The sequence below is a fragment of the Salmo salar genome, chromosome ssa03 (genome assembly GCF_905237065.1).
Source record: "Salmo salar chromosome ssa03, Ssal_v3.1, whole genome shotgun sequence".
Lineage (NCBI taxonomy): Eukaryota > Metazoa > Chordata > Actinopteri > Salmoniformes > Salmonidae > Salmo > Salmo salar.
In genome coordinates this window covers 53177903-53194190 of record NC_059444.1, presented here as the reverse complement: position 1 = coordinate 53194190, position 16288 = coordinate 53177903, and the positions used below count along the sequence as shown (strand labels likewise).

At 43.8% G+C, this 16288-nt stretch overlaps 1 protein-coding gene across 2 annotated transcripts in view; it reads left to right on the top strand.

Annotated features, from left to right (window-relative positions):
- Positions 1–15536, top strand: part of nsf (Vesicle-fusing ATPase) — a 37872-nt gene extending 22336 nt beyond the window's left edge. The window contains exons 3-22 of one of the 2 annotated variants that reach the window (XM_014192411.2): positions 2744–2843; positions 3045–3084; positions 3321–3487; positions 3732–3839; positions 4156–4231; positions 8394–8549; positions 8788–8987; positions 9650–9815; positions 9993–10067; positions 10222–10409; positions 10595–10690; positions 10849–11005; positions 11102–11235; positions 11619–11685; positions 11933–12012; positions 12174–12308; positions 12461–12574; positions 12702–12757; positions 13217–13260; positions 14440–15530. In XM_014192411.2, the coding sequence (XP_014047886.1) occupies positions 2744–2843; positions 3045–3084; positions 3321–3487; positions 3732–3839; positions 4156–4231; positions 8394–8549; positions 8788–8987; positions 9650–9815; positions 9993–10067; positions 10222–10409; positions 10595–10690; positions 10849–11005; positions 11102–11235; positions 11619–11685; positions 11933–12012; positions 12174–12308; positions 12461–12574; positions 12702–12757; positions 13217–13247 (2146 nt within the window). In that variant the 3' untranslated portion in view covers positions 13248–13260; positions 14440–15530. 2 annotated transcript variants of the gene reach the window in all.
- The last annotated feature ends 752 nt before the right edge of the window (positions 15537–16288 follow it).

Sequence of the window (16288 nt, the reverse complement as noted above, 5' to 3'; positions counted from 1 at the left end):
CTCTTCAGCGAATGTTGTATTCTTTGAATACCGAGTTGTCCACATACCAGTGTGCTCCTAATCTCAGCTCGTTACCTGTATAAAAGACACCTGTCCACAGAAGCAATCAATCAATCAGATTCCAAACTCTCCACCATGGCCAAGACCAAAGAGCTCTCCAAGGATGTCAGGGACAAGATTGTAGACCTACACAAGGCTGGAATGGGCTACAAGACCATCGCCAAGCAGCTTGGTGAGAAAGTGACAACAGTTGGTGCGATTATTCGCAAATGGAAGAAACACAAAAGAACTGTCAATCTCCCTCAGCCTGGGGCTCCATGCAAGATCTCACCTCGTGGAGTTGCAATGATCATGAGAACGGTGAGGAATCAGCCCAGAACTACACGGGAGGATCTTGTCAATGATCTCAAGGCAGCTGGGACCATAGTCACCAAGAAAACAATTGGTAACACACTACGCCGTGAAGGACTGAAATCCTGCAGCGCCCGCAAGGTCCCCCTGCTCAAGGAAGCACATATACATGCCCGTCTGAAGTTTGCCAATGAACATCTGAATAATTCAGTGGACAAGTGGGTGAAAATGTTGTGGTCAGATGAGACCAAAATGGAGCTCTTTGGCATCAACTCAACTCGCCGTGTTTGGAGGAGGAGGAATGCAACCTATGACCCCAAGAACACCATCCCCACCATCAAACATGGAGGTGGAAACATTATGCTTTGGGGGTGTTTTTCTGCTAAGGGGACAGGACAACTTCACCGCATCAAAGGGACGATGGACGGGTCCATGTACCGTCAAATCTTGGGTGAGAACCTCCTTCCCTCAGCCAGGGCATTGAAAATGGGTCGTGGATGGGTATTCCAGCATGACAATGACCCAAAACACACGGCCAAGGCAACAAAGGAGTGTCTCAAGAAGAAGCACATTAAGGTCCTGGAGTGGCCTAGCCAGTCTCCAGACATTAATCCCATAGAAAATCTGTGGAGGGAGCTGAAGGTTCGAGTTGCCAAATGTCAGCCTCAAAACCTTAATGACATGGAGAAGATCTGCAAAGAGGAGTGGGACAAAATCCCTCCTGAGATGTGTGCAAACCTGATTGCCAACTACAAGAAACGTCTGACCTCTGTGATTGCCAACAAGGTTTTTGCCACCAAGTACTAAGTCATGTTTTGCAGAGGGGTCAAATACTTATTTCCCTCATTAAAATGCAAATCATTTTATAACATTTTTGACATGTGTTTTTCTGGATTTTTTGTTGTTGTTATTCTGTCTCTCACTGTTCAAATAAACCTACCATTAAAATTATAGACTGATCATTTCTTTGTCAGTGGGCAAACGTACAAAATCAGCAGGGGATCAAATACTTTTTTCCCTCACTGTATATATTTGAGGAGCCGGATCCACAATCAAAGGACCACACACAACTGAAAGAGACTGTGGAGCAGTGTCCTAATCTGAGACGGTACATAGAATCCAAACCAGAGACCATCTGTGAGGGATCACCACAAAGATCACAGACACCCAAGCAAGTCAGGCCTCACAGACAAATTAAACTGCCACAGAAGTTAACAGACTTTGTAATTAAATAATGATCGTGTACTGAAAGGGGTAAAGAAAACCAGTATAAAATGAAAAAAAAGGACTAATGCGAAGACTCTGAATGTTTGAGTTATGTTTTGAAAGAAAAAGTGCAGAATGTTTTGTTGCAAAAAAATAAAGGAAAGTCCATTAGGAGAACAGAAATAATAAGACATTGAACAGATTTAAGTTGTTTATTAATAACATAAAGGTTGCTATACAGATAAGGAATAAGTGCTGTTGTGTATGTCAGGTTGACATTGAAGTTCATATCCAAGTAAAGGGGGGATGTCGTGTATTGATGTGACGTACTGAGATGGGACGTCACCACGTCAGTAAAGGAATGTGAGGGATTACACGGACAGTGATGGAGTAAAGACATGTTGAAGTTTACCTCTGAGTCTGGTTGATTTAATTCAGTAGAATATCTTAATTTAGCACGAGTTGTAAGTATAAAATTGAACAGTCCTAGCATTGAACCTTGCGGTACTCCATATTATAACTAGTTGTTGAATAATAAATAGGAATCAATAAGTAGTTGAATTCAATAGCAGCTTTTCCCACCGGATCTCTCTTATCTCTTTTGTGCTCATAGTTAAGGACCACACAGAGTATAATCTCTTGCTAATTTGAGATTAGTCCTCTAGCCATGGAATCCTCTTGGTTCTCAAACGGGGAAGAGAGGGAGTGTTGTTTAGAAACATGTTGTTGATTTGGACCTATAGCCCTGCCACCTACCCTCTCCTCTATTCCTGGGAAATGTTGGATTCATTTCTTTCCTCCATGGCTGTCCTACCCACAATGAAATTATATTTTCAAATATAAATATGTTGTTTTGAGAACTATAGTCACTCCGTTACAGTAGGGTTTTGACTGAGATTGGCATCTCCTTTGTTTCCTCTCTGCAGAACTAGTACACAGCTATCTACATGTGTGTATTCATTTTTTTATTGTCATATAATTAGTGCACTGTTTTTGCTGTGAAGGTAGTCTTTTTCTGATTTCATACTACAAACTATACTCTATAATCATCATTCTAAAAAATCATTAGCAGAATAGCTGTTAGGTGGGGGAAAAAGTATTTGTAAATATGATGTTCTATTGAGGTCATGCCGTTGCCTGCATATATGGAACAGATGTCCATGAGTCTCTAACCCTCTCTCTACAGACATGTGACTGTGAAGACTACGCCAACTCACAAGTTTGTGTTCACTACAAAAACCCACCACGCCATAGTCCCTGGCACTATCGCTTTCAGTCTGCCACAGGTAAAACACACACCTAGTCCAGATCTGTATATTATACTGAATGTTCAATCTATTGTATAGTATACCCATAGATCTATTTATAATCTTAACGAATTTCTCCAAAACTACAATTCTAATATTTGAAGCATACAGGTCCCTCTTCTCTCTGCTTCCCTGCAATTGTTGGCTGACTTATCTCTCTTCTTTCTCTCTCTCTCTCAGAGGAAATGGGCCGGTCTGTCCATTGGACAGGAGGTGGAAGGTAAATTCACTCCATTTCATTAATGAGTCTGAGGAAAAGAAAACTATGATCACAGCTCTGCCTCATTTACACTGCACCCTGCACAGTCCCTAATATACTGTACCTTCACACCTTGACCACAGCCCATAGCTCACCTTAACATACAACACCTATTTAATTTGACAGTACAGTATTTCTGCGAGTACAAATTATACGGTACTAGATACATATCTGACATGAGTCCTCTCCCCTCATAGTGGCCAACTACAACTTTGACAAGTCCCAACAATGCATCGGTGCCATGACTATAGAGATTGACTTCCTCCAGAAGAAGAGCACGGACACCAGCCCCTACGACTCGGACAAGATGGCCAGCGAGTTCATCCAGCAGTTCAACAACCAGGCCTTCTCTGTCACCCAGCAGGTCAGTCAGAACAGCAAACACTACAGCCGGTCACAACTCTTCACACTTTTCCTGCACATTTCCCTTCCCTGGAGTTACAAGGAAAAAGACTGGTGGCTTAAATCAATCAAATGAATTTAGATGTGGGTGGGAGTGCAAACTTGGGAGAATTGGGATGTAACCTCGCACAGCCTTCCTCCTCTCTCTTCTCATCCTCCTCCTTTCTTCTATCATTCTTCCTGTCCTCCTCCCTTCCCCCCCACAGATGGTGTTTAGTTTCTGCGACAAGCTTTTTGGGCTGGTGATCAAAGACATTGAGGCCATGGACGCAAGCATCCTCAAGGGAGAGCCAGCATCAGGCAAGAAGCAGAAGGTACCCAGAGTTACCATTGACCTACTGCTGTAACGCCTCAACCCTTCATGATATGGGCCCCCGTCGGAATTTACCCCCCTTCCTTGAAGTAATCCATGATTAGAAATGACTGGACAGGTGAATGCCAAGTGGTGGAGCCCTTGCTTTCACCTGCCCCTTCATTTCGAACGGGGTCTCTATTTGATGAGGGAATGTGCTGCTGGGGTGCTGGTCGAAGTCCAAAAGGAACTCTGCAGAATTGTACGAGTTTATTTGGAACAGTTATTTGTAATAACCAGTAGTTGGTAATAATTCCAACAATTCCTGTTTCCCTTAGATTGACATTGGCCTGCTGGTGGGGAACAGCCAGGTGGTTTTCGAGAAAGCAGAGAGCTCCTCCCTCACGTTAGTTGGTAAGTTACAGAGGAGTCCATACAGAATACAGGTAGATTATGTAGGAGCTACAGTACCAGTCAAAAGTTTGGACTCACCTACTCATTCAAAGGTTTTTCTTTATTTGTACTATGTTCTACATTGTAGAATAATAGTGAAGACTTCAAAACTATGAAATAACACATATGGAATCATGTAGTAACAAAAAAGTGTTAAACAAAACAAAAGATATTTGAGATTCTATAAAGTAGCCACCCTTTGCCTTGATGTCAGCTTTGCACACTCTTCCCATTCGCTCTACCAGCTTCATGAGGTAGTCACCTGGAATGCATTTCAATTAACAGGTGTGCCTTGTTAAAAGTTAATTTGTGGAATTTCTTTCCTTCTTAATGCGTTTGAGCCAATCAGTTGTGTTGTGACAAGGTGGGGGGGTATACGGAAGATAGCCCTATTTGGTAAAAGACCAAATCCATATTATGGCAAGAACTGCTCAAATAAGCAAAGAGAAATGACAGTCCATCATTACTTTAAGAGATGAAGGTCAGTCATTCCGGAAAATTACAAGAACTTTGAAAATTTCTTCAAGTGCAGTCGCAAAAACCATCAAGCACTGTGATGAAACTGGCTCTCATGGGACCGCCACAGGAAAGGAATGCCCAGAGTTACCTCTACTGCAGCGGATAAGTTCATTAGAGTTAACTGCACCTCAGATTGCAGCCCAAATAAATGCTTCACAGACTTCAAGTAACAGACACATCTCAACATCAACTGTTCAGAGGAGACTGCATGAATCAGGCCTTCCTTGTTGAATTGCTGCAAAGAAACCACTACTAAAAGAGACCAATAAAAAGAAGAGACTTGCTTGGGCCAAGAAACACAAGCAATGGACATTAGACCGGTGGAAATCTGGCCTTTGGTCTGAATTTTAGATTTTTGGTTCCAACCACTGCGTCTTTGTGAGACGCAGAGTAGGTGAACGGATGATCTCCGCATGTGTGGCTCCCCCCATGAAGCATGGAGGAGGAGGTGACATGGTGTGGGGGTGCTTTGCTGGTGACACTGTCAGTGATTTATTTAGAATTTAAGACACACTTAACCAGCATGGCTACCACAGCATTCTGTAGCGATATTCCATCCCATCTGGTTTGCACTTAGAGGGACTATCATTTGTTTTTCAACAGAATGGATTAAAATGGATGGATTAAAAAAATTGATTAAATATTTTTTTCCACTCGTCAATCCACACAAAATAACCCTATAATAACAAAACAAAAAAATGTTTTTTTAGAAATGTTCACATTTATTACAAATATAAAACAGAAATACCTTATTTACATGAGTTTTCAGACCCTTTGATATGAAACTTGAAATTGAGCTCAGGTGCATCCTGTTTCCATTGATCATCCTTGAGATGTTTCTACAACTTGATTGGAGTCCACCTATGGTACATTCGATTGATTGGACATAATTTGTAAAGGCACATATAAGGTCCCACAATTGACATTGCATGTCAGAGCAAAAACCAAGCCATGAAGTCAAAGGAATTGTCCGTAGAGCTCCGAGACAGGATTGTGTCAAGGTACAGATCTGGGGAAGGGTACCAAATCATTTCTGCGCTCCCCAAGACCACATCGTTCTTAAATGGAAGACGTTTGGAACCACCAAGACTCTTCCTAGAGCTGGCTTCCCATCCAAACTGAGCAATCAGTGGAGAAGGGCCTTGGTCAGGGAGGTGACCAGGAACCTGATGGTCACTCTGACAGAGCTCTGGAGTTGCTCTGTGGAGATGGGATTATATTCCAGAAGGACAACCATCTCTGCAGCACTCCACTAATCAGGCCTTTATGGTAGAGTGCCCAGATGGAAGCCACTCCTCATTAAAAGGCACATGACAGCCCACTTGGAGTTTGTCAAAAGGCACCTAAAGGACTCTCAGACCACGAGAAACAAGATTTTCTGGTCTGATGAAACCAAGATTGAACTCTTTGGCCTGAATGCCAAGCGTCATATCTGGAGGAAACCTGGAACCATCTCTACAGTGAAGCATGGTGGTGGCAGCATCATGCTGTGGGGATGTTTTTCAGCGGCAGGGACTGGGAGACTAGTCAGGATCAATGGAAAGATGAGCGGAGCAAAATGCAGAGCTCCTCGATGAAAACCTACTTCTGAGCACTCAGGATCTCAGAATGGGCTAAGGTTCACCTTCCAACAGGACAACGACACTAAGCACACAGCCAAGAAAACACAGGTTTGGCTTCAGGTCAAGTCTCTGAATGTCCTTGAGTGGCCCAGCTAGAGCCAGGACTTGAACCCGATCGAACATCTCTGGAGAGACCTGAAAATAGCTGTGCAGCGACGCACCCCATCCAACCTGACAGAGCTTGAGACAATCTGCAGAGAAGAATGGGAGAAACTCCCCAAATACAGATGTGCCCAGCTTGTAGCGTCACATCCAAGAAGACTCGAGGCTGCCTAAGGTGCTTCAACTGTACTGAGTAAATGGTTTGAATACTTATGTACTTACAGTTGAAGTCGGAAGTTTACATACACTTAGATTGCAGTCATTAAAACTTGTTTTTCAACCACTCCACAAATTTCTTGTTAACAAACTATAGTTTTCGCAAGTCGGTTAGGACATCTACTTTGTGCATGACACAAGTAATTTTTCCAACAATTGTTTACAGACAGATTATTTCACTTATAGTTCACTGTATCACAATTCCAGTGGGTCAGAAGTTTACATACACCAAGTTGACTGTGCCTTTAAACAGCTTGGAGAATTCCAGAAAAGTATGTCATGGCTTTAGAAGCTTCTGATGGGCTAATTGACATCATTTGAGTCAATTGGAAGTGTACCTGTGGATGTATTCCAAGGCCTAAACTCAGTGCTTCTTTGCTTGTGTCATGCACAAAGTAGATGTCCTAACCGACTTGCCAAAACTATAGTTTGTTAACAAGAAATTTGTGGAGTGGTTGAAAAACAAGTTTTAATGACTCCAACCTAAGTGTACGTAAACTTCTGACTTCAACGGTTCTGTTTTTTATTTTTAGTAAATTTGCACACATTTCTAAAAACCTGTTTTTGCTTTGTCATTATGGGTTATTGTGTGTAGATTGATGAGGGGGAAAAAACGATTTAATTCATTTTAGAATAAGGCTGTAACATAATAAAATGTGGAAAAAGTCAAGGGGTCTGAATACTTACCAAATGCGCTGATAACACTCTTTCTGGGTCCATGGGATAGCCTATCTTCTGCACCGTTAACTACCTTGAACTACACTGGACTATGTACAAACTGGAAAAAGCATATCTATTTATTGTAGTAGGGGACTTTAATAAAGGAAATCTGAGGAAACCGCTTCTGAAATTGTATCGACACATCTGTGCTTCAAACACAACATGGACCCTGGATCATTGCTACTCTCCCTTCTAGGATGGCTACAAGGCCTTCCCCCGCCCTCCCTTCGGCCAATCAGATCACACCTCCATTCTGCTCCTCCCCACCTATAGGCAGGAACCTAAACAAAAAGCAGATACCGATTAATTTTTTATTTTATTTATTTGTAATAGTGACTGAGAAACAGCTCCTATCTCTAGGCCATCAGACTGTTTAACAGTCACCACTAGCCTTAGTCACTGTTCTAGCCAAGTACCACCCGGTATCCTACTCTGCACCTTAGAGACTGCTGCCCTATATACATACAGTAGATAGTCATTGGACACTGATCACTTTAATAATGTTTACATACTGTTTTACCCACTTTATATGTATATACTGTATTGTAGTCATGTCTCATTCTATATAACTACTGCTGTACACACTATTTCTATTCATATATATTCCAGTCTCTGACTTTGCTTGTTCTGATATTTCTTAATTTCTTTATTTTTCTGGATTATTGTCATTGCTAGGTACTACTGCACTGTTGGAGCTAGTAACACAAGCATTTACCTGCACCTGCTATAACATCTACAGATATGTCTACGCAAGCAATAAACTTTGATTTGATTTGTCAAAATAAACATTTAGACGAAGTTGACCAAGATTGATCAAATCCTTCAACCATGGGAAAATAACCGTTCTTTATCCATTGTTAGACTTTTTTCATTGTAAGGTCTATTTGAGTATGTTTTTAATGCATTTTAAATAAAGTTGTATTTGATTCCTCTCTGCCCGCTAGGCAAGGCCAAGACCAAAGAGCAGCGTCAGACCATCATCAACCCGGACTGGAACTTTGAGCGCATGGGCATTGGTGGTCTGGACAAGGAGTTCTCCGACATCTTCCGCCGAGCCTTCGCCTCTCGTGTCTTCCCTCCTGACATTGTGGAACAGATGGGTAAGGCTCCCCACTCCTTCGTCTTAGTAAGATCATGCAGTACTACCTACAGTTGCGGGCACAAAAAAGTAAGGTCGAGCCGCAGTATTGGCAGAACAATTGCCGCATTGGATGTGCAACATGGCGCCTCCTAGTGATAATTTGTCACGAACTAAATTGTCTGTGTACACAACTGGAGCATGCTGTGCTTTCAAATATTCAGAGGTCTATAGACAGTCGTTGTTCCATTGCCCCCCAGGTTGTAAGCACGTGAAGGGAATCCTTCTCTTCGGGCCTCCTGGTTGTGGAAAGACTCTGATGGCCAGGCAGATTGGCAAGATGCTCAACTCCCGCGAGCCCAAGATCGTCAACGGCCCTGAGATCCTCAACAAGTTCGTGGGAGAGTCTGAGGCCAACATCCGCAAGCTCTTCGCAGATGCAGAAGAGGAGCAGAAGAGGGTGAGTGGCCAGCCACCATCTTTTTTTTGACGACCAGAAGTAATTAATCGAACTAAAAAAATCCATCCACGGCCTCCTGAGTGGCGGAGCGGTCTAAGGCACTGCATCGCAGTGCTCGAGGCGTCACTACAGACCCGTGTTCGATCCCAGGCTGTGTCACAGCTGGCTGTGACTGGGAAACCGATGAGGCGGCGCACAGTTGGCCCAGCGCCGCCCGGGTTAGGGGAGGGTTTGGCAGGCCGGGATGTCCTTGTCCCATCGTGCTCTAGCGACACCTTATGGCAGGCAGGGCGCCTGCAAGCTGACCCCGGTCACCAGTTGTACGGTGTGTTTCCTCCAACACATTGGTGCAGCTGGCTTCCGGGTTAAGCGACCAGTGTGTCAAGAAGCAGTGCGGCTTGGCAGGGTTGTGTTTCGGAGGACGCATGGCTCTCGACCTTCGTCTCTCCCGAGTCCTTACGGAAGTTGCAGCGATGGGACAAGATTGTAACTACCAATTTGAATATCACAAAATTGAGGAGAAAAAGGGGTAAAAAAAATAAAAAATCCATCCAAGAGGATAAAATCACAAACAAATGTTATACGTACATGCATGACTGACTGTCTCCCTCTCTTTCTCTTCATCCACTCTTCCTACTCACCCTTGTCTCCTCTCATCCTAGCTGGGTGCTAACAGTGGTCTGCACATAATCATCTTTGATGAGCTGGATGCCATCTGTAAGCAGAGAGGTACTGGGCAGGGCAGTACAGGAGTCCACGACACTGTGGTCAACCAGCTGCTGTCCAAGATAGACGGAGTAGAGCAGCTTAACAACATCTTGGTCATAGGTAGGTGGTAGTACACTCTTCTATAACATACTGGTCATAGATGGTTAGATTTGAGGTATAGATACCAATCTTACCTTAAGCCTCACATAGCACTAGAGATGAATACAAGACTCTGGTTTAACTAGTAACTCCATCTTTATCTTTGCATCCCCCTTTCTCTCGTTCTCTTTCCCACAGGGATGACCAACAGGCCTGACCTGATAGATGATGCCCTGATGAGGCCTGGCAGGTTCGAGGTCAAGATGGAGATTGGTAAGAATCCCACATGTTTTCTGTGCCTTTTCTGTTATCTCCTGGCTTGTTTCTTTTCATATGTTCCGCCACCCTTTATTGTATTATTGTAGTGACCTCTCTCCCTCTCTGAATGCATTTCTACCATTTTCTTTCTTCCTTCCCTCCCTCTCAGGTCTTCCGGATGAGAAGGGACGTGTTCAGATTCTCAACATTCACACCAATAAGATGCGTGACTTCGGCCTGCTGGCTCCTGATGTGGACGTGAAGGAGCTGGCTGCCGGGACCAAGAACTACAGTGGTGCTGAACTGGAGGGGCTGGTCAGAGCTGCCCAATCAACAGCCATGAACCGCCACATTAAGGTTAGAGTACAACCAATCAACAAACACGAACATCCATGATACGGTTAGACTATCCAGTTGACACCTTTGAACACCCATAACATGGTTAGATTCCACCCCTTAGCAAGGTGCTTTTAGGGGCTAACTCTGTCCTAACTCTGTATACCACAGTCAGATCAGACTGCTATTTCTTTCTGTGTGTCCAGGCCACAGCCACAGTGGAGGTGGACACGGAGAGAGCCGAGAAGCTGCAGGTCACCAGAAGCGACTTCATGGGCTCCCTGAACAACGACATTAAACCAGTAGGTATCTCTCTACTATATGTGTATTTACGAAGAACACTAGGCAAAGTGAATAAGGTGTCATTTGCGATTGACCCTTAGACTATCATTCCAATCCTGAAAAGTTCTGCCCACTCTTCCTCCTCTTTATCCTCCTCCTCCCCCTCTTCCTCCCCCAGGCATTTGGTTCCAACCAGGAGGACTACGCCAGCTACATCATGAACGGCATCATCAAGTGGGGCGACCCGGTGACCTGTGTGCTGGATGACGGGGAGCTGCTGGTGCAGCAGACCAAGAACAGCGACCGCACACCGCTGGTGGCCGTGCTACTGGAGGGTAGGCCTGACCACACACACACACACAAACACACACAGTTAACCCCCCCCCCAACTCTCTCTCTAACAGTCTTTATTTGTCCATCTGTCCTCTTAGGACCCCCTCACAGTGGAAAGACGGCCCTGGCTGCCCAAATCTCGGAGAGCTCAGAGTTCCCCTTCATCAAGATCTGTTCCCCGGACAAGATGATCGGTTTCTCCGAAAACTCCAAGTGCCTGGCTATCAAGAAGGTCGGTGTGAAGCCTGGCACCATGAAAGAAGGATAGATTATCAGCACACTGTTGAATGCTCCTGCGGTTTTATTAAGTGTTTTGACCCCAATGTCTTTGTAAGGCTGGCACCATGCCCATAGAAAGAGATGCTGTGCCAGAATCTGGTCGAATGGTAGACTAGTTGTAGAACTGCTGGCTCTGGACCACGCATTGCCCCATAGAGTTAGGGGTTCGATCCCTGCGTCCACCGCTCTCTTTACTAGCTACTTCCCCGCCCTTTTCCTATCTGACGTAACAATAATAGCTAAGAGCTAAGATTATTACCAATGCTTCCTGTATGGTATTATTATGGAGTCTCTTTGTGTTATTTAACTCTGTGTCCCCTGCCTTCCTTCCCTCAGATCTTCGAGGATGCCTACAAGTCTCAGCTGAGCTGTGTGGTGGTGGATGACATTGAGCGTCTCCTAGGTGATTCTCTACCTCCTCGCTCCTCTGAAACCTCGTTCTCCAATTTAGTCTAGCGGACCTCCCTGATCCGTCTCTAGTGGAGCGACAAACCCGTATCTCTTTTAAACTTCCCAGTGACGCTGCAGATCAACAAAGCACTGTGTCTAAAGCCAAGGCCTGGTCTTGGACGCTAAAGGAATCAGCAGCAACACTAGTGGGTCCTGTCTGTAGTACTGTTCTGATTTTCTTTGTGCTCCACTCCTTTTAGACTACGTTCCCATTGGACCTCGCTTCTCCAACATGGTTCTCCAGGCCCTGCTGGTGCTGCTGAAGAAGACTCCTCCGAAAGTGAGTGTTCACTGTTCAGTACAACACGGGCATGGTTGCGTTACTTAATGTAGGTGTTGCGTTACGTTAATGTGCTTATTTACACCAGCCTGTGTGCGTGTGAGTGTGCGCGTGTGCGTGTACGTGTGTGTAACTCTGTCTGTACTTTACTCTGCCTACAGGGCCGTAAGCTGTTGATCATCGGCACCACCAGCCGTAAGGAGGTTCTGCAGGAGATGGAGATGCTGGACGCCTTCAGTACCACCATCCACGTCCCCAACATCTCTACTGGAGAACACCTGGTGGAAGCCCTAGAGGTGCTAACACACACACACACACACACACACACACACACACACAAACAAGTGAATACACACAATATACATACTGATGAAGAGTTTCAGTAGTTAATGCGGCTGTCTTGTCTTGTGCGCCATGTGTTTACTCATTGACACTGTATCCATTGCAGCTACTGGGAAGCTTCACGGACGCAGAGCGAGTGACCATCGGTCAGCACGTCAAGGGAAAGAGGGTCTGGATTGGCATCAAGAAGCTCCTGATGCTCATCGAAATGTCTCTGCAGGTCAGTGGCAGTCAGCGCTCCTCCTCCTCCTCCTCATCGATCAGCTGCAGAACAGTCGACCAGAAGTGTCATCCAGTAGCTAATGCACTGGTGTTAATATTTGGTTTCCTGCTTCTTTTTCCTCCAGATGGATGTGGAGTACAGAGTCACTAAGTTCCTGCAGCTTCTTAGAGACGAGGGGGCGTGAGTACTCCCCAACCCCTCCCGACCTTTCCCACCCACGCAATCACCCTCGCCCTGCCTGCATGCGACTCAATCACAGCCACCCAATCGCTTCCTTTCTTTGACTTTATAACCCTGCCTTCCTCTCCTGCGTATCCATTATTCCATTTCTATCTCTGTGAATATTACAACAAGGATACACAACAACAGGCACAAGGCTAAAGTAAAAAAACAAAACATGATTTACTATATTACTAGTAGTATAACTAGTATAGTAGTAATACTAGTACATCAGTATTACTTATTTGACTGACACAAATGGGATCCTATGAACATGAAACACTGTATCACGCCTGTCCGTGTTCTTGAAGAGGGGTATGAATAAAGTTGTCATACTATCACTTTACCTGCCCGCTGGTTGCCAATGCAGTCAGAGTATCAGTCGTTGACCGGTGTGTGATCTCATCTTGTCATCACCAGGTTGGATGACGCCAAGCACATCCGAATTTAAGCTGTCGCTGAGGGTAAGGCCATCAGTAGAAGCTACGGGGCTAGCTACGAGGCTAGCTACCCAGACGTTTAACTAGCATCCCTAGCTACCTTCTCTAGCTTTATGGACTAGCTTCCCTCATTCAGCTTCATTACAACGCTACCGACGTTTTAGAGCTCTAGAAGCCCCTGCTAGCACTTCTGAGATCGTTCCTGTGTCTATTTACCTTTACAATAAATACCCTCTGGCCCACTTGTGCTATGAGTGACCAAATTCTACATCACATTATCACCCAATGACATATCAAGCATATGCAGTTGCGGTCAAATATATCAGCTTATGGAAACTGATTTAACACTTGTCGTTAAAGAAGCTATTGTTTAGGTAAACTGACATCAGCTGTCCAGACATTTGATAACATCTCTTATGTCGTTATAATGACCGCGTTATGAGGTTGTTACTGAAGACTTATATGCATGACGTGCCTGCCACTCCTGCGCATCAATCGTGTCTATGTAATAGAAGCATTACATAAGACAACCTTATCATCATTCCCTCCCTATGTCATGACCTACCATGACGTATTGTCCAGATTGTCATTTAGAGGCTGCTTTGACCCTGCTGTGATAGTCTCTGACAACGGACACCACTTATTCCATATCAGGGGTGCATAGCCTCAGTCCTCAAGCCCTTTGAACTACAGACTGATTTCTACCTGGGAATCGGTGACATCAAGTACCAGGGAGAAACAAAAGCAGCAAGACTGTGGAAGAGCCTTAGTTCTTCCACAGTTGTGCACCCCTGTACTAGATTGCTGTTTTTTTTTTTTTCGGGAAGTTTCTCTTTACGAATAGTTCTGAAGCATTTTTGCCAGATTTGACAAAAGGTAGCCGACAAGATGAAGAAGTCTTTGCTTTCCTTTTGAATAGACATTCTACACAATTACCGTATATTAGAAAGGTCATTAAAGTGCTAAAATTACTGTTAAAAGGTAGGGTTCACCATTATGGTTTTCTTCTTGTTTTATAGCATATTAAGTCCTGTTCAACATTTGTTTCTGCCATTTTGTTGTTGTTGTTGTGTGAGTACATGCTGTAGTACAGTCGAATGTGGTTTACGATATGTCATGTGTTTAAGGTGGGGGGGGACACTGGTAAATCATTGTCACCTGAATCCGTTTCATCTCCATATCTCCACACGTCTGTCTCTCCAGAGAACGCACCGACCGCAACGACCGCAGCTACAAGCTCGACTAGAGCTGAAGGAGCGTCTGACCGAGAGACAAAAGGAGGAGAGGAGGACGTCCTCCGTTCTCCATCCATTCTCATCCAACCAATCCGAGAGGGAGAAGAAGTCGCCCCCTCTCACCCACGCATGTTTCAGTGGCAACTGCTGGTCATCATCCATCCACCCGACACTATCGACATATCACGTCACAGAAAGCTATTGAAAATCGTACCCGTTCCAATATGTTATCTGTGTGAAACACAATATGGATTGCAAAGTGCTGTCTTGTGCATTGTGCGTATATTTAGCCATGTATGTTTTAGCTTTCTGTATTTACAGTGCTGTGTATCTGTCTTGCTATCTATATTTATGCAGACCAGTAGATATATCAGTCTTGGAAACATGATATGTATTATATATACACATAGATTCATATGAAGCGCCAGTCATCGCAACTATTTGAATATTCAGATGATAACATAGACAGTGTAGTGGAAGTAAGAAGTGTCGTTTCGGGTGTAAATGTATTTCCCTCCAACCCTATGTTATTTATTTTCTGTACATAGTATATATAAAATACAGTATATCATGAATTATTTCAAATCATTCTATTGACTATATATATATATATATATATATATATCAGTATTGTTTATCTCACTCCAAACTTGAAGATTGTGGTGTTGGATTATAACTTGGTTGTAGTCTGTCAAATATAGATACTGTGTGTGTACGAGACCAGTGTTAAACAATTCAGAAACCTTTATTACTTATCAAATCAGCTCTATGTTTGACTGTGATTTCAATATTTTGTGTGTGCATGTGTGTGTATGAACAAGCATTGCTTCTGTGTATGCCTGTAAGAGTGAGTGTGTTTTGTCTGTGCGTAAGTACAGTATGTGTGTGTAATTTAATCCAAATTTTACCAGTCTGTTGTGATGCATTTGTTAATTTATTGCTTTATGTGAACAGTGCTTGTTGTCAAAAAGCTATTTTTATGTTCTGTGAATTGACCATGTGTGTCAACATGCAGATGTATTATTGCAATAAAAGCACAGATACACAAGGTTAAAACAACACCTACCTCTAGTCTCCAGTTTTGGTTTAGTTGTTTGTGTGAAGAAGGTTAGTTGTCAAACCAGCTCGAGCTGTACAGTGCTGTTAGCAGTTGATGTTACTCTTCAATAACGCAGACCCCAATGCAAGTCGGGGAGGAAAATAGGTTTATTCAAAGAGGACAAATCAACGCTTGGAAGTAGATGGTAAATGGTAATTTCTTCCCTGTCCTCTGTGATTCTCTCCAGTGGTTCTGACAGTCTGAAAAAGGAAAGTAACATGTCCTGGTTTCAAGAGAAATGTATATTTAACATAGATTTCCCTAAGTAAGCATGTCCCAATTTTCAGGAAAACGTTGGACATTTCACCTAGATATCCCTAACATAATGACTGAAATGTACAACATAGAAGCTTATCAGGTTCCGATCATCTTACTATGCCTCTTCACCCAAGACTGGCCCCCGATTGCTTATCAATCAGTTCTTTATGCACTAGGCTCTGCTTTGTCATCAAAATGGACAACTTTACAATGAGTGACATGTATCCATCGTGATTTTCCTTGGACCTTTACTGCTGACCTCGTTATGAGCAAAACTTGATAAGGACCTTCCTGTTTTGGCCCTAATGTGTCTGTTACATTTTTTTTTAACCATCACCCACTGTCCTGATACTACATCATGTCTCCCCTCGGGAGTTATTCCCCACGCCTCTTTTCTTGCCTTTCTGCTTTCCCTATTGCATTAGAGAGTTGTATGCAATAGTTAAGCATTGTGTCACTC